Source organism: Lepisma saccharinum, chromosome 17 (genome assembly GCF_977018435.1).
Source record: "Lepisma saccharinum chromosome 17, izLepSacc3.1, whole genome shotgun sequence".
Taxonomy (NCBI): Eukaryota; Metazoa; Arthropoda; class Insecta; order Zygentoma; family Lepismatidae; genus Lepisma; species Lepisma saccharinum.
The window spans coordinates 24,814,804-24,837,435 of NC_139245.1; the positions used below are offsets into that span (position 1 = coordinate 24,814,804).

Sequence of the window (22,632 nt, forward strand, 5' to 3'; positions counted from 1 at the left end):
TAATGGATCCATTTATGACTTCCATTTCTTAATTAGAAATCTTGGATACGATACGCAAAGAATAGATATTCTTGCTCAAAACGAAGAGCGTTATATTTCTATAAGTAAGAAAGTTAAGATTCCAGCAATGAATGAAATCATAGTGATGAGGTTTCTAGATTCTTTTAGATTCCTATCGGCAAGTCTCGATGCTTTAGCGAGTAAACTTACTGACGAACAATTTAAAATTACAAAAGCTAGTTTTCCCAACATACACATAGAACTGATTAAACGTAAAGGCATTTATCCTTACGAATATGTAACCGATGAATCTAAATTTGACGATGACACTCTCCCACCTCAAAAAGAATTCTTCAGTCAACTGAAAAAAAAACGGAATTACGAATGAAGAATACGAACATGCGAAATTAATATGGAAGGAATTGAGATGCAATACTCTCGGCGATTATCACGATGCATATCTCAAATTAGACATAACAATACTTGCTAATGTTTTCCAGGTAATCACAAAAACAGCAATAAATATTTATAAATTAGATCCAGCATACTTCTACAGTCTTCCTGGTTTGGAGTGGTCTGCTATGTTGCTCCAGACCAGGATCAAGTTGGAATTGATGTCGGATGTGGACACGTTATTATTTATAGAAAGAGGGATACGTGGGGGGATGGTGCAATGCTCGCAGAGACACGCAAAGGCAAACAACATTCACATGTCTGAGAATCAATACGATGCAAATCGACCACCGAATTACATATTTTACGCTGACGTAAACAATCTCTACGGATTCGCAATGATACAAAAACTTCCATACGGAGGATTCGAGTGGATAGATCCCATTTCAATTCATATTAATAATTTAGACGATCGTGAATTTGGTCAGTTCATTGAGGTAGACATTGAATTTCCAAATAATTTGCAGGATATTTTTTCCGATATACCTCCGGCTCCCGATATTAAATGTCCACCTGATTCTAATCAAAGCAAGCTTATGTTAACTCTGGAGAGAAAAGAGATATATGTCGTCCACTACAAGAATCTCCAGTTTTTGATTGGGAAGGGTGTTCAGGTAGTAAATGTGAGAAGAATTCTCAAGTTCAAACACTCTCCATGGTTAAAATCTTATATTGAGACCAACACGAGATATAGAACAGCTGCCATTTCAGAATTAGATAAAGATTTTTATAAACTAATGAATAATGCCGTTTATGGAAAAACGATGGAGAATGTCAGAAAGCATATAGACATAAAATTGGTTTCAGATAATAATAAATGTAGAAAATTAGTATCTGATCCTAGATTCAAATCGCGAAAAATTTACAACGAGAATTTAGCACTTTTTAATCTAGATATAAAATTAATAAAATTCAGAAAACCTATTTACCTTGGTGCAACAGTTTTCGACTTGTCAAAACTGTACATGTTCGAACTTGATTATAATATTATGAAACCCTTCTATAATAATAAGCTGTCAATTTTGTGCATGGACACCGATAGTTTTATTTATGACATACAAACACCTAACCTCTACGAAGATCTTAAACATCCTTCCATGCTTGGGTATTTCGACACTTCTTCCTATCCTCAACCCAACAGATTTGGAATTCCTTACCGCAACAAGAAGGTTCTCGGTAAGTTCAAAGATGAATGTAACGGTGATATTATTGTTGAGTTTGCTGGTTTGCTTTCGAAGATGTATACATTCAGAACAGAAAGCAGCGTCACGAAGAAAGCAAAAGGAACGTGCGAAGATACCGTGGAAAACAAACTAACATTCCAGGATTGTATTGATTGCCTTTCTTCACAGTCGAGGATACTTCGAGAGGATAATAGAATACAAAGCTCAAACCATGAGATTACAACGAACAAAATAAAAAAAGCAGCCCTGGATCCACACGACGACAAGAGGTGTATTCTCGAGTGTGGAATCCATACTTTGCCTTGGGGGCACTTTAGTTTAGAAGTTAATAATAATTGCACTCAACACATGTGAAAAAATAAACCTAACATCAAACCAAAATTTTGAAAATAACAAAAAATCTACACGTAGTCTAATTTTTTATATATTATTCCTCCTATTAAAATTTTTCTATCACTCTTTCACTTTTTACATCATAAATATATGATTTCTCCACAATTAAAATTGCACTGCATATTGTATTTTCAGGTAGAGTTTCATGAAATTCACATATTAATTTAATATTAGTTCGATCATTTATAACTACCAATTTTGTTTTTGACGCATTTACTGAAAACATTGGTCTGTGAATTGTGAACTCATCTGGATTATAATACATATCTATGTTACCTTCAGTTACTCTTTTAAGTGCACTATAAGCTTCATATGATTTTAAATAATCTTGTTCTGTAATATATAAATTGTAATTTTCACGAGGAAATACTTCAATTCTGCCATTCTTCAGATACACATTTTTAACTTTACAAACATCAAACTGGCTGCTATTCTATTCCTGATTGTCATATCTTCCTGTTTGAAACAGTACAGCTACGAACTCTGGTATGTCATATTGCAAAGATTGGAACTGATTAGTAAGATCAAATTCAAACAATTTACCCTCCACAGGCTTTTGTATGCATTGATAAGTATAAAATTGTATCAGAATTTGAGGATTTTTCAAAATGTTGGCTTTGTATTTGAGAGAATAATTTGATTCATATTCAACTATAGGCATTCGCAACTCCATAGACTGGATCACACATTTCGCAGCTTCGGGTAAACTAGCCTCATTAGCTGATCCATCTGCATTCAAAGTTTTGTATCTCATGATGGCATTATGATCATTGGGTGCTCTGCGAAATATGACACTCAAACCACCTTTCCACATAATTTATTTATAATCAGAGAAAAATCCAAATAGCAATCTAGTGAGTACCAACGTTTTCGGACTTGTCCAAATTCACCACACCACATTCTCGAGAGTGAGGACTACCTTTAGGGAGAGAATCAGACATGAAAAAAAACCTGAAGTGTTTAATTTTAAATATTTTAATTAAAGATTCAATGTCTTAGTTCGTGAGTACTTCTTTTTTTTTAATTTTCTGAGTGCTCTAGACTTCACACCTTTGCCTATTTTTTTCTCCATGGCAAGATTATGACGCTTTTGCTCTTCTAGTTCTGCCTTATTTTTTTTCGAATCAATTACAGTTTTGGCAATAGCAGCACTACCCCCGGCTAAGCTCCCAACTGCCCCCAATGCAGCCAAGATAGCTGGAGTGCTGAATATGAATCCTGCACTATGTGTGTTTTTTCTTGCATTTTGCAATCGTTTTAATTGTGGCGTACTGAGTAATAATTTCATTCCATTTCCTTTGGCTATACATTGGCTCTTCTTTTCTTGTTGTTTTTTAGTTAAAATCGAATTAAGTTTTAAATTTTAAGATCGTGATATGGTATTTGGTATACAACTCCTTTTGGTTTCATGTTGTTTTATTATTATTATTATTATTATTTTTCAGGGTATTTATATTACAAACCCCACCCTAATTTTTGTTTTGTATTCATATCAATACTTGTACCCAATGCTGTTATTTTTTCACCCAATGATGCATCTCTGCTTGTTAATCTTCCAAAAGCTGCCTCTTCCAGTTTTTGATCAGCCACATGATGATCATTCAAATCTTTGTTTGTGTTGTATGCAATATCATGTTCTTTACAAGCGGCATCCAGAGGATTAATACCCCTGTCCCCTCTTTCAAGTTTTGTACCAGGACCACAATATTGGTAACCAGGTACGTGTAACTCCAACGGAAGTTTATTAATACTCGACTAAACCTCGACCCTCTGATATATTCCAGAATTTAGGAGGTAAAGTATTGATAATTTTAATTAACTATCCTATACCTTTAGGATCGTTATTTTGGTACAAAGCAAATTTCAGAGTAACTTTGATAATCATCTTCTGTAAAAATGGACCAGCTGTTTCTCCCACCCAAATTAATGTTTATGTTGTCTCCTTCGAATGTAACTTTAGATTTGCCAATTTTCCATACTACACCTTCATTACCCTCCATAGTTGGATACAAACCAAATACTTCATCTTTTTCGAATTTTCCAGTACTCAGGTAATCCCTTGCCAGGCGACCCAACTCGATTCTCTGATTCTTCTATAGTTGCTTTAGCAGGTGGTTCCTAGTACCAGGGGAGTGTGGATGCTGGATAAAGGGGTAGGTGGAAAATCTGCATAATTTTTAGCAGTAAGAGGTACCAATTCATTGATGAGGTTTTTATTTTGTTCTGTAACACTCTTTATTTCTTTACCAAGACCACTGATTGCCTCGATAATAGGTTGGTCTTGACGCTTGTGTTGTTCGTAAAAACCTCGATTATCTGATTTCCAACCTTTGAAACGTTTGGACAAGTACTCTCGTAATTTCGAATTATCTTCTATTTTATGTTTCGTCATTTTTTTTTATTAATGGTTATTTTATATCGTTTCAACGTTGAAAAAGTCGTTGACTTTATTTCTAAACTTACCATTGTTAGGTTTCCGAGTCACGTCGATGGTAACAAATCCAAAATCGTCGCTGTTCCAACAAGATGAACAGAATTTTGAAAATTGGTTTTAATTTAAGTCTCCTCCCACATAATCAACGTATACATGTTTCAAATTAGTATGATCTTGACGAAACAAACAGATTAAGTTTGTTTTATCTCGTAGTAATTGTTTGGGAATTTTGGAATAAGTTTGAGCTAAATAAAAGCAGTCTATTTCTTTGTGACGACCCTGTGTAAAAAAAATTCAAATTTCATTCTGATTTTCCAGAATAACATCAACAAACACCACAACAGAATTTTTCAAGCATTGGTCGAGAGGTTTTATTGTTGATGCAAATGTAGCTAAGCCCAGTCCCTCGTACAGCTTCATGACTTGTTGGTATTTTGGTTGTTCTAAACTCTTTGAGAATACATATAAGTGTCTATTTTTCCAATCTAGCCAATTGGGGGCAAGCAAGAAATTATCAACCAGCAAAGTTGTTTTTCCACAACCTCATGGGCCTGCAATGAGGTATCTTATTTTATCAGGTAACAACTCTCCATTTTTTTTATTAGTTTCCACTACATCTGGTAAACGCTGTACCACATTCCATGTTGGTGTCAAAGAATCACCTGGTTTGCTTCTATCCAACTTTTGTCTGGAAGACCTAACCATTTCACATACAATTTATTATTTTTCTCCTTCAATATTTTCTCGCCCCACCTAGTGGTTGCAGGACCTTGTAGTTGGTGGTGGGGCTTGCGTGCTCTGATGATCCCCTAGGCTATACCGGCGGTAGCATAGCTACTGGCAGGGTCTCCCATGCTGGGCAGGCTAGCGGGTAAAGAGCCAGACTAAGAAGCAACCTAACGGTCAACGGCTCCGAAGGCGGAAGAAGATGGATGGTCATCTCAACGGCTGAGGAGGCGGAGGAACCTAGAGGAGTAATACCTCTATAAAAAACCTTGGTCCATCTGGCTCCGGATGGTAGCACCTTGTAAGGGCCCCTTGCCAGGGTTACGGTGAAGACCTCAACGACATCTGTGGCGGAGAAGGAGACCTTCGGAACGGTAGAGATGGCGGAAGAGGCAACCCACCCTCTTGGGAGAAGAGGGAAACCACTGCCTTGTGGAGAAGGGGAACTTCAAAGGCTAAGGGAGTAAACCCCGAAAGAAAATCCTGGTCCCCCAGGTTGGGGGTTGGAGTGAGAGACTTTAACTCTAACCGTAAAACGTAGAGAAGAACAGCTAAGAACAGCTAAGCTATGCTCACTGCAAGCCCAGAGGCAGAAAGGAGGCAGCCCCTCCACTGGGCTAAAATGCTGTAGGCCAATCCCCTGCACATTTGAACCTACAATGATTAAAAGAAGAACAAGAGAGCAAGCCGGACAGATCACGACGACGACGAATTGGCGAGGATATGGCTCAGTGAATGTTGGAACATGGAATGTAAGGGGTCTAAATTTGAAAGAATGTGAATTAGTAAGAGAGATAAAGGAAACAAAAGTGAAATACCTTGCAGTTACAGAAACAAAGAAGAAAGGTAATGGAATTGAAGAACTTGATGAAAACTTTCTTCTATTCTACAGTGGAGTACCAAAACAAGAAAGAGCAAGATCAGGAGTGGCATGTATGATACATAAAGATATAAAGGAAAATGTCAAGGGATGGAAATTTATAAATGAGAGAATAATGACAGTAGACATTTTCGAGCAGAAAGAATTAACTCTAGTGATTGTATATGCCCCTAACGAGAATGAAACTTCAAACAACAAAGATCAGTTTTATGAAATACTACAAAGAACTATTGAAGACATAGATAAAGAAGTTATTATCCTAGGAGATATGAATGCCAGAGTGGGAAATAAAACTGATCGATGGGGGAAAGTAATAGGAAAGTATGGAGAAGAAGTTATAAATAACAATGGAGAGAGACTATTGGAACTCTGCATAATAAATGATCTGATTATCACCAACACTATGTATATACATAAAGACATACACAAATATACTAGAGAAGAACCAAGTAGAAATGAAAAATCTATAATACATTACATCATTGTGCGGAGAGATATGAAAAAGTTCATAAGAGATGCAAGAGTTAAAAGAGGGCCAGAAGTAAACACTGATCATAAACTTCTCATATTAGATATGACCATAGGGGTTAAAAGTAAGACATCAAGGATGAATAGAAGGAAGAAAACGATAAATTACAACATAAGAGAGAAGATAAAGGTATACAAGTTGAAAGAGAAAAAGGTTCAAGAAGAATTTAGAAAGAAAGTGAAAGAAGAACTAGCGAATGAGCATGTAGGAGAAAGAGAAGAGGACTTAGAAAAACTCTGGAGTAAATGGAAAGGGGCAATAATATCTGCAGCTGAACAAGTATGTGGAACATCTAGAGTAGGAAGCAAGAAGAAGATAACAAATTGGTGGAATCCAGAAATAGAAGCAGAGGTAAAAGATACGAAAGAAAAATGGAAGAAATACCTGTCTGTGGGTACTCTGGAAGCATTTGAAGAATATAGAAAGCAGAGGGATAAAGTGAAGAAAGTGGTTCAAGAGGCAAAGAAAGAAATGTGGGAGCAATTTGGAAGAAATATGGAGCAAAATCGTAAGGAAAATCAAAAACTTTTTTACAAAGTTTTGAAGAACATGAGGAAACAAAAAGATTGCCCTTTAAAATTTATATACGATGAAAATAAGAAATTATTAACAAATTCTGAAGAAATAATGAAAAGATGGAAAAACTACTTCCAAAAATTGTTAAGTGAAAACGAAAGAAACATACCAAATGAAGAGGAGGAGGAGGAGGAGGAGGAGAGAAGACCTGAAGAACCAGATATACTAGATGTAGAACAAGAAGTAATCACACGGGAAGAGTTAAAGAAAGCTATTAGTAGAATGAAACTAGGAAAGGCAGCTGGTCATGATGGCATTGCACCAGAAATGATCAAGTATATGGGAAAGGAAGGAGAAGATCTGTTGCTCAGAATAATAAATGTGGCATGGAAGGAAAAGAAGATAGTGAAGGATTGGGAAATATCAATACTAATACCAATATATAAGAAAGGAGATAACAGGGAATGCGGAAATCATAGAGGTATTTCACTACTCAGTGTGCCTGGCAAAGTATATTCAAGAATTTTGGAAACTAGACTAAGACAAGAAATAGAGGATAAATTAGAGGAGACACAAAGTGGATTCAGACCAGGTAGAGGTGTCCAAGATCACATATTTACAATATGGCAAATAATAGAGAAAGTTATAGAATACAATAGAGAATTGTACCTATGCTTTATAGATTTGGAAAAGGCTTTCGATAGGGTGCCATGGCAAGAGCTATGGAAAACCCTAAAGAAAAACAATGTAAACAAACAATTAGTAGATCAATACAAAGTTTCTACAGAACAAATAGATGTTATGTCAGAACTTGCAATAACAGATCAGAGGAATTCATAACATCAACAGGAGTAAGACAAGGTGATATTTTATCCCCATACTTGTTTATCATTCTAATGGATGATGTTCTGAAAGAAATAAAACTAAAGATGAGAAAATTCAAAGTAGGAAATTGGAAACTGAAAACTGTAACTGTATCTGAACTTTTATATGCAGATGATATTGTATTGTTTGCAAATTCACAAGCAAACCTACAAAGAAATTTAGAAATAATAAATCGTAATATGTCAAAGAAATATATGAAAATAAACAAAGATAAAACAACTGTGTTAAGGATAGGGAGAATAGAAAAACCCTGCATAATAAGCCTTGAAGATTCAGAGCTAAAACAAGTACAAAGTTTTAAGTATCTAGGTGTTACAATCAATAGTAATGGAAAAATAGATGAAGAATTAAACACTCGAATAAAGAATACAAACAGATTATACTATGCCATAAACAAAGGATTTTTAGGGAAAAAGGAAATAAGCCAAAAAACAAAAATGATTGTGTACAAATCAACTTATGTACCAACATTGATATATGGAAATGAATCCTGGATAATTAATGAAAAACAAAAACAAAACTTACAAACAGTAGAAATGAAATATTTGAGGAGAACAGTGGGAAAGACCAGAAGGGACAAAATCAGAAATCAAACAATCAGAATAACATTAAACACACAACCAATATATCAGGATGTTGAGCAAGCACAACTCAGATGGTTTGGACACCTCAGCAGAATGCCTGAACATCGAATACCTAAACAGGTATGGGAAGCAAGAATGGGAGGATTGGATGCAAAGAGACCGAAAGGAAGACCACGTAGGACATGGAGTGAGGGAATGAAGGATATCCTGAGCAGGAGGAACATCACGTGGAGTGAAGGAAGGAAGTTGGCAGAAGATCGTGACAGATGGCGAGCTCTCTACAAAACCTCGACACCAATCGGTAGAAGAGGATCGGAATAAGTAAGTAAGTAAATATTTTCTCGATTAGATATGTATCTCGATATTTTGTTTTAGTAAGTTCATCTTCATAGAATCTCCCTTTCAATATTTTGTTATGATTATCTTTTATGATATATGTATTTCTATTCCCTGGTAAAACTTGAACCACTGAGAATAACTCCGTACTCCAATTTTTAGTAAAACCCTTCTCGAATAACTGTTTATATTTACTGACCCTTACCTGATCCCCTATTTTAAACTTTGGCTTCTTCTTTACAATAAACAGTAGAAATCAATCGTTGCTCATCAGATTTAGTTACCTCAGCAGGTTTCATGTGAATAGTACTGTGTACTGTATTGTTGTAATCATGAACTAGCTCGGGTAAAATTTTCACCCACTTATAATTGCCCTGTAGAGTAAATTGTCTCCACATGCGATTTTTTAATGTTCTGTTGAATTGTTCCACTATACTAGCTTTCAGATCACTGTATGTAGAATAATGTTTAATATTATGTTGTTGCATTAACTTAGCAAATGTAGAATTGTAAAATTCTTTCCCTCTATCTGTCTGTAAATATTTTGGTATCCTTCCCTCACTAAATATCGACTTAAAAGCCTCGGTAACACAAGTACCAGTCTTGGATTTTAAGGGAACAGCCAATGCATATTTGCTAAACGTATCAATAACTGTAAGCATATATTTGTAACCATGATTTATCTTATCCAAATTTTTTAAAGTCCCCCTTGGAGGAGCCATCACAATCAGATCAGCCTGAAAGAATTCATTTTTACCTTTTGTTACTACACTTAATTGCTTGTAATTGCGACGGGCTGGTTTGTGTAATTCATGAACTATATCTTGTCTTGACATCCAGTTCGAAGTGAGAATATCGCATAAAATGGATTGTCCTCAGGGTATAACCGCATTATGTCAAATACTAGGTTGTCACCAATTTCAATATCAAAAACTGATAATTGTTCGTCGTCATGTACTTTATATTTATTGGTAGACTCATCCAAGTATGCAATAGGTATTTGAACTGCCTTGTGTATACCATCTTTTCGCACTATAGTAAACTGAGGAACTTCAATATGTTTTACATGTTTTAGAAAACTAAACTTCAGAAATCGTAAACTACCATCAACAAAAAAATCATGTACCTGAGTGTACGGATATAATTTGTAAACATTGCCAGCATTGACATACGTCCAGTGCCCTCGAGCATTTGGAACACTTTGTAACCTAACAATTTCCATAGAATAAAATTGACGAGTATCTACGTCATCTAGTCTGCTTAATACCGGTTCCAAGTGTTCGTTGATAGTACGAACCAACTCATCGTAGCTAGGTGTGATTTTTACATCAACATACAGTTGTTTATATTCCTCTTTCAGATCGTGAAGTTGAGTAGCAAAACCTGATAAAGCAGATTCTTGACTTGCTTCAAGAGTAGTAATTTATAACGTAATATTAGAAATAATCTCCTGTAAATTTTCTCCAAGTTTCAATTTAGAACTCTCGGTAGCAAGATCGTGTACTTGACTTCTGATTTCTGTCAATAATGCATGTAGTTCGTTAATTATTTGATTGTTGGGGAGAGTAGCAACAGTTTCTCTGATTTGCGCAATTTCTGCTTGAATGTTTTTGATATCTTCAGATTTTAAAATTCGATGTACTGCTCTCCTATTAGCTCTGATTTCATGAGAAGTAGGCAAAGCAGCTACAGTATTCTGAAGTGTGGTAAGAGTTAATTTTATAGCATCGAGTTCTCTTGCATCAGCTGAATTTTTCAAAATTTCTTGCAGTTGCGTTATGTCATCCTGCGTAGGTGTAGACTGTTGCAGTGTCTCTAATTTACTCTGAATGTCGTCAATAAGGTGATGGAAATGCGAAAATTCTGATTCAGTATTCAAGCTTTCAAACTTAGTAACTTGCTGTTGAACTATAGCTAGAATATCAGTAATGCCAGGCAGTTTCGATTCCAGAGTTTCCTGTACACTTGTTAGCTCATTTCTCATAGTTGCCATAGTATCTTCTATGTGAGCTATGGTACCTTGTATCTTCCCAAAATCTTCATAAGTCTCCAACTGTAATTTGATGCGGCAACTCTCCGAACAATAGCATTTAATTCAGAAGATGAAGGTAAATTATTGAAAAAAATCTTCCAATGTCTGTAGTTTCAATTGAACTTCTGTTAGCTGTATGCAGTTCATCTGTCTGTAATACTTTGCAATGTAGTAACGTCGAAAGATTGAAACTGTTCTTGCAATTTAGCAATACTAGCATTTACATGCTCATATTCTTCTTGAGCTTTGATATTCTGGATAATGGTTTGCAGTTCGGTACGAATACTATTTGCCTGGTCATTTAATTGCTGTTTCAGCTGTTCGGTATTCGTTCTCTGGATTTGTCTAAATTTATCAAGATCTTTTTTCAAGTTGGCAATATTCTCTTCTAAGTTCTGAAGATTATCTATTGAGGCTAAATTAGTATATTTCTCAAGCAAAGATTTGAGTTCTCCATCAATTTTTACTACAGGATCAATCAGTTGAGTTTGAAGATTTGTAATCTCTGCTTGAATATTTAGATTTAGCGAATTCTGGAATATGAGTAAATCTGATTTCAGTTTCTTTAGACGTACCAGGTACATCTAAACTAGCAATCTCGCTGGAATTATCTGGAATCTCCTGTCGCTTTCTATTACCAAATATATCCATGTTTTTTTTTTGTTTTTTTGTTTTTAGGTATTTTATATATTAATAAGAGGATAGATTGTTGTTATTTCGATAAACAGAGGAATCAATTTATCATACTCTCCAATTATCTCAGCATACAAAAATTCACCAGCTTCCACATCATAAGACGTATCAGGAAGTAATGTACTATGTTTAATTGTATACAAATTTCGACCTATGTGCAAAACTGCTGCACTGGGTGGTGAAATATTTATGTGAATTTTCCCACTAACAGGTAACTTATATGATGATAAGTTATTATTAAATTCAAATATGTGCTTTCCAGTATCCTCGTCAACATGAGACCAAATACTGTTCAAGTGAACAAGAAGTAACCCTTTCAATTGATGATAAATTTCTCTAAATACATCCATGTTTACTGGAATTCTCTCTACAGGCTGATTATGTTGTTGCTTCTTAAACCCAAAAACATTCATGACGTTTTGTTTTATATTAGCTATTTTTTTTATTATATATAAAATATATATTTGTACTAAGTATAAAAAAAATGATAAATATATCAAAACTCAAGCTGATCGAAATTACTATGAAAAAAATCACTTGATACACTTTTTTTAAACTTAAAAATAATAAATAGTATGTAGCTTTAAAATAAATTAAATACTTAACTTTTAACACTGCAACAACACATCCGTACTCTTCAAAACACTCTCACGATACTAACTGATCTATAATGCGAAAACCCTTTAAGTAACCTAAGCGCGGATGAAAACATCCGAAACAGTAAGTCAATTAACCAACAACATGCTAGATACGGGTCTGCGTAATAACTTGTTGCGTAAACTTTGCACAATATCTTACCTTACGAGCCATCGCAAAGTTGTGTAGTTTAACTCGTAAGACATTATGATACTCGTAGCAAGTACGAGGTAAAAAAAAAAATTGCAATAGTATAAAATCGACAAAAACATCGTCAAAATAGGTTTTTCATCGTAGTTAAATTAATAAAAACAATAGGCCTCATACCAAGTATGGCCTAGAACTCCCAAAATATATGTACTTATAAGAAACTAGAAAAACCCACAGGTGTCTGTCAAGTAAACCGGAAGTAAACCGGAAGTAGACCGGAAGTAAACTGGAAGTAAACCGGAAGTGGGTGTAAGTGTAGGTGTAGGTGGGTGTAGGTGTTACGTACTTTAACTCGAAAGAAATTGTGACACTCCTACGAAGTATGAGATGAAAAAATCACAGATTTGCAATAGTATAAAATCGACAAAAACATCGTCGAAATAGGTTTTCCATTGTACTTAAATTAATAAAAAGAATAGGCCAAGTGCGGATTTGAACACCTCCAATCCCTCTACTTCCTTGCGTAAGCTATAGCTATTTTCCCGCCTTAAGGCGGGCGCAATATCAGCTGGCAAGGGAGGTGGGGAGCGGGAAAGCGACCAATCCAGCTCGATAAGAAACGCAGCAGCCAGTAGAACGAGGTTCACGTAGTACTTATTTCCGCCGCGTTGTGTCTCTGGGCGCCACTGTTAATGTCTGGTTTGTCTGCGAGGTAATCCTCGCTCCTCACTTCATTTGCCAGAACTATGACCGGCCACCGTAAGAGTGGAAAAGACCTTTAGAACTGGAACTCGGAAACATCGGTGGCGAGAAAGTTAATACACCACTGAACCCGCTTATCTCTAGACGATATACATTGTTCACTTTTCAAAAGTTGTGGACCTTCTTAAAACAGTATGGAGATGCCCATTAAACTCTATTAACTGTTTATACTATACATTTTATGCACGTGATGTTCCTCAAGAGTAATTTTCACACTATCCAACGAAATAATACATTTTTGAAATTTGATTTTGTGGCTTGTATCATTTTCGATTTGTCCAGCACTCCCGACTTTGATTCAAGCAGAACTACAATTAAAGTGTATAAATGTTGTATAGAAAATTGCAGAGATCTCTACACTCACACAGCGGCGGCTCAAGGGGTAGAGTCGCCGTGCCATGGCACTACCCTCAGAAGAAATTCATACGTCGCCAAGTAAAGTTAAATGAATACATTGATAGTTTACAGACAAGGAGATTCGAATCATGCAATCGGTCAAGCTGACGTGACGACCGCCCCAACCTCCTCCCATCATAGTTGCCGCCGGCCGCCACTGCACTCACACGCCTATCAGTTTCATACGTATGCTGCGACTTAGGTATTTCAGATGCAACCTGGTTACCAATATAAGAATTGACTAAAGGGTAGTTGTTTCATCATTTCTTTCAGGTCCTGTTATTCTCTATGCAACTTCTTCACCGGAAAATTGAGTTCTCTGCGTTTGGACTTTTCCACTTTGGATTTCTCCCTTCTCCACTCTGTAAGTTTGTCACAAAATTGCATTATTTACAATTATGGGTGCAGTGAGAGGGACGGGTTGAACAAATAATTCTTTCCCCCTACATTTAGAGCCAGAAAAAAGTAAAATGCTCATTCTTTTAGTGTGGATAAATAAATTTCAATTTATTAGCATCGTAATAACCTAAGTAAAAATTCGTTAAGATTAAAAAATATATGTAAAATGCAGTAGCCAGCTCAGAATATCATGTTTTTGTATAGTCACCTAATCCAATGAATAAATCGTTGCATGTTATTTCAACATTCCACAGGTTTTTTATGCTACAGGACAAACAACTTTGTCTACAATTTCCCCTAACTTCCAAAGATTTTTCTCAAACGAGGTGCCTCAAAGTTAATAACAAAATATAAGAGAATATAAGAGTACTAAATCTTTAAAAATAAAGATTGTGATAGATAAACACTCGTCTGGTGGATCGAATAGAAGTCTATTACTAAAAATAAGAAGAAGAATAACTGAAAATCAAGTAAGAGGGTAAAGTTGTTAGTTGCTATTAGTTCTAGTGATAGCCTGACTCCCAACAAAAAAATCTGTCGACGTATATGAATACACCAACTTACGTTTGTTGTGTAGTACTTGCTCAGAAATTTTGTAGCAGCATGAAACGTCTCCTCTTTTTATTTTGTAAAAGCTTGAGCATGTTTGTCAGTTATTCTATGTTCTTGTATTTTTAGGAATACTACATTAAAAGGGTAAAGTCATGACCTTGATGCTAATGCACGTTTGAGTCCTCCGTAGTCGAGCGGGTTAAGGCGTTCACTCGTCTTGAGATCGTTCGCTGCGGGACGGCGCAGGTTCGAATCCGGCTCTGGTCGGAATTTATTCGGCCTACGTATAGGGCCGGTGGCAACCCACCATCGTGAGGAAATTGGGAAGCTCCGAGTGAGTGAGTGTAACCTGGTCAAGAAGACCTACAATAACGGCTGGGGGTTCGTCGGGCTGATCACCCGTCACCCCCAACACTGGTCTGAGACCTCCACGCTATAACAGGTGACGGAGGAACAGTGTGGGAGGGAGACCAGCAGTCGGTAGGTAAGCCAAGGCCCGTAAAGGTGCTGTAGAGCTGTGGGTTATTTTATTAAAAGGGTACAGTCATGACCATGATGCTAATGCGCGTTTGAGTCGTTTTCCACTTGAATCTAATTGAATAATGGAAGTAGTGCTATGTTCATGCGAACATAAAGCACAAAAAATACATCACATGGTTAATAATCTGACATTAATACAGGGATTCCAACATCCTCAATATACTACAGTGTGCCCTCCTCTAAGAGAGATGTAAATTTTCCACTGGTTTGGCACACTTGGAACAATTTTCGCTGAGTGTTAGTGTAAATTGCACATTAGTGCTTCTAATACTTAAACCCATTCTAACACCACGTTTTTTTTTGTTTTTTTTTTTAAAAAAAAAAGCACTTCTTCTCTCGTCTTCAGGTGAGCAATATTTGGAGGGCGGCAGTAGTGAATAAAGAACGCACGACAGACCTGTGATTTTACTACAAATCCGATGTGCAGTGGAGTTGTTTAGCGCACAGGATCTGCTATTGTTTCGTTATTCAAATTCCTTTTGTAAGAGTTAAAAGTAAATTAGAATTACTACAAAGAATACTTTATCCTTTGACATAAACATGTACTACATTGTTCTCTTGCAGATGGCCTGCGCTATCGTCACCTACCTTGTCATCTTGTACCAATTTCAAGTAGAAGAAGACCAACAAATATGACTTCATTGTAGACGTAGTCGAATATTGTCATATAAAATTATAATAATTTTAGATATTTCAAAGAGAGGTAGGTACTGAAATGAAGTTGATTAACAATGACACTCGCACGTTACTTTTATGTAAAGGATTTTTAGACAAAATATAAAGTATCCTAACAATATGAAGAAGCAGTTTCGTACTTATAAATTCCTTTAGGGGACCGATATGATCGAAGAGGAGAGAGGTGTTCTAACTTATTTTCTTTCATGAATAAGTTGTGGTTGTAGATTAACGTTCTTTAACAGTAATAAATACATCTGTAAATCATATCATACGAGGTTGTATTTCTTCACTAGTTGTAAAATAACTTAAGCTGTTTAATTACACAAATCAATTTACAAAATGGGGATCCTTGTCAAGCTTTCATGTTTATCAGAATATACAACGTCGTGGTATGCATACATTTCACAAGCCTCTTAGAACAACAGAATTTTAGGAAACCGCTTGCATTTTGATAGAAACTGAACAAACTGAAGAAATATCGAAATACAAGTAGTAGGCTATATCTCGTCACTAAAAATGGACGGATAAATCGATACCAAACATGAATCTTAGAACGTAATGTACCCAATTTGATGTCCTCTCTATAAACACAGACATGTGACTTTTCGTGTAATGATTGTATTGTGTTGAAAGTAAGTGCATTTAGTAATAATGTGTTAAAATTAGAGTTGAAAATAAATACTGGCAGTTGGACATTATATTTACATAAGAAGTAATTTTTACCACGAATTAAAAATACTATTTATTTGAAGTTTTGTATAGAAGATAATAAAAAATATTGGATAAAATAATACATCAAGGAAATTTAAAACTATCTTGATTATAGTAAGAAATGTATCTAAAGATAACATAAAAGATTATTAAGAATCTTTTAAAAAGTCGCTGGTTCCTTAGAATTAATTATTTTTCTATATTGCTCAGCACTTCATTTCCATTAAATCGTACAGTTAAAATCAAATCTCCTACAAATAAGTGCTTCATTGATCCGATAAACGTTGCTTATTGTTACCTTTACCTGAGATGGACGAAAAAGGACCGAAATTGGGAAAAATATCAGTGTCCATTGTTAAAGGTAACATCTCAACATTCGCCTGGAATGACTACTTCAATAGAGTTTGAAATTGATGTAATATTTTAATAGATCTTTGCATAACATTTCTATCTCTATATTTTTTTCGAACTGGTAAAGCATATCCAATTTTGAAGACATATTTGACAAGACAGACAAATAGGTTACTGACTGCTATATATTTTGTGACTTAAGAAGTACACTAAAAGCATGTAGTCAAAATACACCACAAGAAGCTACGAATAATATACACTAAAATTCTGAAGAAGCAGTGGTGCCAATGTGTTCTTCCCTATTCTCAAACTGCACCAAAATAATGAGATACGTTGTCACCGCTCCAGCAATCTGAAATAGTGAAAAGCCATTGAGTTCTAGGAGTTCCAATGCAAATTTTTAAAATACCGTTCAATTAAATACGTTAAAAATTACTGCTTAACACGACAGTTCACAAAGAACGGACATATCTGCAAAAATGTAATTACATTCTAGGAAGACATTAGAAACAAAAATGAGTTCCAACTAATATAGCTAAATAGTATCATGTTCGTAGTATGTATTATAAATAAAAAAAACTCTTATGACGAGAATATCTCGGGAAGCAAAAGTATGATACACAGTAGTTTATTTAGACTTCTATCTTGTGAGTTAGCTTTAATAGTTGGTTTTCCAGTAGGCTGAAACGTTGTGCAGTTGTACCTACACAGACACACAAGTTAAAATTTTAGGGCCGTGCAATTATGAATTGCTAGATTCACGTCCATGGCTACATTCAAGGGCGCTTGAACCAGAGACGAGAGCGCTAATCATTTGGCTACGCAGAAGTACAAAATAAAATTATGTGTATGAAATATATAATTTTAGGTTGACGTTCACTTTCAACCGAGGCAACAACCACCCTCACCCCTTTTTCGCCCTCCTCCGGACGCCCATGGTTACATTGAAAAGTGAGTCGCAGTGAGAAAATTTGAAGGGGGCGATTCAAATTAGACAGCCATGGTAAAAATACGTTACAAAAGACTCGAGTGTTCGAAATTCATTGGAGGTCCATTAAGTTTCAGAATTTTATGAATTATTTCGATGTGAAGATAAATATATTGATTATTCGGGAAATGAATTTCACACGCACAAAAAGGAGAAAAATTATCTCTTAGACGTGTAGTACCACAGAGAAGATAATTATCTTCTCTGTGGTAGTACACTAACTTCGGTATTCTGTCATTGTCTGTTAATAGCGATTATAAAGATCGTAATTACGTGCCTCGAACTCGGTACTTCCGGAAGAGGTGATTGTGAGTCGAACATTCAACGTGTTCAACCACAGAAGTGGCTTCGGGAGATGCTTAAGAACAAATATCTTATCCAAGAAATTCACTTTCTGAATTATAACCATGCTACCTCTTTCATTATAGTTTAACATTTTAAATTGATCACGGATAAAACTTGATGATTGTACACCATTACAAAACTTGAATAATCAAGTTTTGTAGAACGTGGATATATAAATACCGAAAGCTGAAAACAAAAACGCACTTACAGAATATAGAACTGTGAAGTCCAACGGGAAGAGATCACAAACTGAAAACTTCATTTTGTGGTGTAGGAGCTGCATTGAAAATAATGGAATCTGTAAAGAAAAGGGCAATCAACAAGAAAAATGTTCGCAATGGAAGTATTGCTTAGTATCAAAAAGACAATCCAAAATTGTTACGGCAAAGATGTTGAGTAAACAGATGTGAAAAATAATATTTTAAGGGTTAAGTGTAAAAACTTCTTAATCACATGCAAAACTAATTACTCTCGAATGTACTGGATCTATTGAGAAATATATATACAATTTTACATTGAACGTGAACTGTAGTACTCAATCTGAGCAAATAGATTTAAGGTGTCAATAGTGAAATCATGCTTTATCATTGAGGAGCTATTTTCAATCTCATATCTACGTGATTCATCTTAGTAGTGGCATATATCCGTTTCCCAAAAATTCCGAATTGTTTTCACATACTCTCTCGTGTTACAAATAGAACTTTCAAGTCCGAACAATGCCAAAAATGTCAAGCATGTGGTATTTATATGGAAATATAATATTTGCCGAAGAATAATGTCCGTTGAAATATTTTTAATACAGTACAGGGATTCTATTTTGCACATTCCTTCTCCAGATCCTTTTTTCACACATTTCAAGCAAAATAATATTGTGAGATTACAAGATGACTTCCTGGTTTCTCTTTTACTCTGTGAATCAGATTTATTCTCAATACAGTGAAGAATTTAGAAGAGCTTACACAGAATTGGTAGATTCGTACAATATTTGGTTACAGAAATCGTAGAATTATTTAAGTTAAACAATCAAAAAAAATTTGATTGGATCGTTGAAGAACTCACCACTTTCTTACTGTCTGCATCCAGTGAATGATCAGCAATATTGCGAAGGAGGGTCCCAGTACGTTTAGCCTGTGGACAAACAAGCCAATTACGTCTACAACGATTTATATCACGAAACGGTATTATAATTCCTAATTGTCCTAAGCATGTCTTGGTAAATAATATTTGTAGTACACCAAGCTTGTACTAAAAAAATGACAAAAGAATGACGCAAATTATGCATGGACTGATACAAAATCAATATTTTAGACGACAAATCCACATCAGTAACACAAAATTAGATAAAGATTTCACAGTAGGTAAATTTATTTATTGTATTCCAACTTCACCTCAGATTCTAGAACAATAATTCATGATATTCCTAAGACAACTCTATAATTACTTTCAAAAATGTGTACATTATTTGTTACCGCAATACAACTAAGCCATGCGTCAGGCTAAGTTCGCAGCAGGTTTTATGTATCAATCCGCGCGAGAACTGAGCTCAGAATCTTCCGTGCCACAACCGCCGAGCTGCTTACATCGCAGACACTGAGAAAATCCACAGTCTTGCCAACCGCACAACACATCAAAACCCGCATGCATGTCATGCGGAATTTATTTTTGTTTCTTTTTCTCTCCTGGCACTTAACATTTTAGAAGTACTTTCGGCGCATAAATAATTTTAAAAATGTGCCATTACTTAATATAAATGCGAAATACCTTCGAAACATGAGAGCATGTGCATGGACGTCCGCAGGATTTTTTTCAGGGAGGGACAAGGAAGGTATTTTTTCCAGGGGGGCAAACAAATCACATTTACCCCCAAAAGACTGTAGTTCCCTAAAAAAAAACATTGTTTAAATTTGAATTTATGGTGTTAATGCAATAATTAACACACATCATTGTCACTAAAATGCAATTATATGTGTGAAATACACATATAATATACCACAATACAAGTGGTTGACTTTCATTTTCCATGAGCATGCGTGTATATTTCGAGCACGCAAAAATAAAAATAAACAAAGATATAAGTAAACAACAATAGGCCCTCTTGAATTTAATGACAAATTATTGTTTTTGGTTTATAAAAAGATACATTTATGAAAAACTTGGTTACTGTAAGGCACACGCACTTCACGCCATACCAGCAAAAAAAAGCATGATTTGCTATTGGTGATATATACAATCAGGTGCATTGTCTGCTGCTATTACTGTGGTTTCAATTTATGAATCACTTCACTAAACCAGGATTCAAATCTTGGTCTGTCCATTTCTTGCTAATCATCCTTCCCTTTCTTTGCATGGAACAGTAAATATGTGCCTACAACAAAGACTTCATTGCTGCCAGTGGTGGAAACAATAAGCCTCCCCCTAACCCCCTCCCTTTCTCGTCGGTTTCTACAGCCCTGGCGGTGGTTTTGCACGGTGGTATATAAAAAAAAATTCAATGTACGCCCCCGCCCCTCCCCTCACCGAGTTAAAGCACGTCAGGTTCAAATACTAAAAATGTTTCTCTCACGGGGATATCTTTTAATACCGCGGACATTCTTTTGTCGTCAAACAACAAACAATCGTTTCCTCTTCCTACACTCAAACTGCAAATCATTCAACACCCGGGATACAGTTCGTGCGCAAATTGACGGCAAATCACCTCACGCCCTGTTTTACTTTGATCTTGTTTCCGTATGGAGGATTATGCATTTTAAACAACTTGCTTGATTTGAAGAGCTTTTCCCTTCGGATGAAGCCCACAATAACACTCGCTGAACAGGAGACCTCGATTCAGCCATTCTCGCCGCTGTATAGCACGATTGTTAATCACAATAAACATAGGGTTAAAATAGTGGGATGTGCAACACTGGTATCACGGATTCCACGCGCTCTGCAACGTATTCAGTCTTACTCGACTCGCTCTTGGGCTTCAGCGATTCCTCAGCGCAATACAAACTCCAATTGGCGAATCTGCGGATCCAAGTTCGTCTGCACAGTGATTGCAACCGATCAAGTCCACACCAGCTAATGGATGTATTATTTTGTCTGTATTTTACAAATTAAATAACTGTTTTCTTGCAAGTATGCAGTTGTGTCGGAATAGAACCCGTCTCACAAGGAGGTTATCTAAGTGTCCCCCTCCGATTTCCATGAAACTTGGCAGGTGTATAGAGGGGCCAAAAGGAAGAAATACGGATTTTTTGTTTCGGATAAAAAACTCTTTTAGGGGCAAAACCCTCCCTCATATGTCAAAATGAATTGGGGATCTGACCCCTGAGACCCTCTCCGATTTCCATGAAACTTGGCAGGTGTATAGAGGGGCCCAAAGGATGAAATACCTTTTTTTTGTTTCGGCTAAGAAACGGTTTTTGGCGGCAAAATCAACTCAAATGTCAAGATGATGACAAATTGCAGTGGGGATCTGACCCCTGTGTCCCCTTCCGATTTCCATGAAACTTGGCAGGTGTATAGAGGGGCCCAAAGGAAGAAACACATGTTTTTTGTTTCGGCTAAAAAATGTTTTGGGGGCAAAACCCTCTCAAATGTCAAGATGAGGACAAATTGAAGTGGGGATCTGACCCCTGTGTCCCCCTCTAATTTTCATGAAACGTGGCAGGTGTATAGAGTGGTCCAAAGGAAGAAATACGTGTTTCTATGTTTCGGTTTAAAAACTGGCAGATACACAAGTGGAGCATTTGAGATATGAAGTGCATGTCACTGGGAAACACAGCTTTCACCGACGAGAATAAGAAAGGCAAATATGCCACGCGAGAGCAATATGACAAAATGCGTTACATAACACACGATACATGCTTGACACATCATCATGTGCAACGCACCCACCACGACGTATCACCTATGGGCAGTCTGTCAAGAGATACATCACAAGCAGAGGAGATAAGAGTAAGGAAACGTGAAATGGTGCCAGGAGGCCACAGTTAAACACAAATCTCAGGTGTGCTGTAGTGGGATGGTGTGTACGATAAGACATCATGAATCCAAATTCCGTATGTGTGACCCCGTATGTAAAGGCTCACAGAAGAAAATAAGGACAATTGTTCTGTATGGAGGTACTATGTTGAATGTAGTGAAAGTGATCACACTTTTAATACAGACATTTAATGCCAGTAGCCCATCTCCTATAACAGCAGAGGAGGCATATGTCGCAGACATTGTGAAGGACGTCATTGAATGATGTACAGAAGATCCTGCGTATATCGTTGAATTTGCTACTTCCTTGGACTTTGACCAGCAAGACGATACGTATGCACACGCTTTGGAAGATACAGATGATGACACTGAAGAAGACTATACCGATCATTGTTCACCACATACTGTATCCATTGGATATAAACGAAGAGCAGTCGACTTTTGGAGGAGTGGACAGAAACGACGTTTTTCTCTGACCACCGTGCAAAATCAGTATAAGAGGGTTACCTCAAC

The 22,632-nt window shown here is 36.2% G+C and overlaps 1 protein-coding gene across 1 annotated transcript; it reads left to right on the forward strand.

Annotated features, from left to right (window-relative positions):
- The first annotated feature begins 6,338 nt into the window (after window positions 1-6,338).
- Window positions 6,339-15,716, forward strand: LOC146001795 (uncharacterized). The gene is made up of 2 exons (XM_083139517.1): window positions 6,339-6,950; window positions 15,645-15,716. Exons 1-2 carry the CDS (start codon window positions 6,339-6,341, stop codon window positions 15,714-15,716), a joined length of 684 nt encoding a protein of 227 aa, XP_082995643.1.
- Window positions 15,717-22,632: the final 6,916 nt, after the last annotated feature.

Coding starts and splice junctions, on each gene's coding strand:
- LOC146001795 (XM_083139517.1), top strand. CDS start 6,339: ATGAATGCCAGAGTGGGAAATAAAACTGATCGATGGGGGAAAGTAATA. Junction 6,951..15,644: donor ATCCAGAAATAGAAGCAGAG/GTAAAAGATACG, acceptor GTTCTCTTGCAG/ATGGCCTGCGCTATCGTCAC.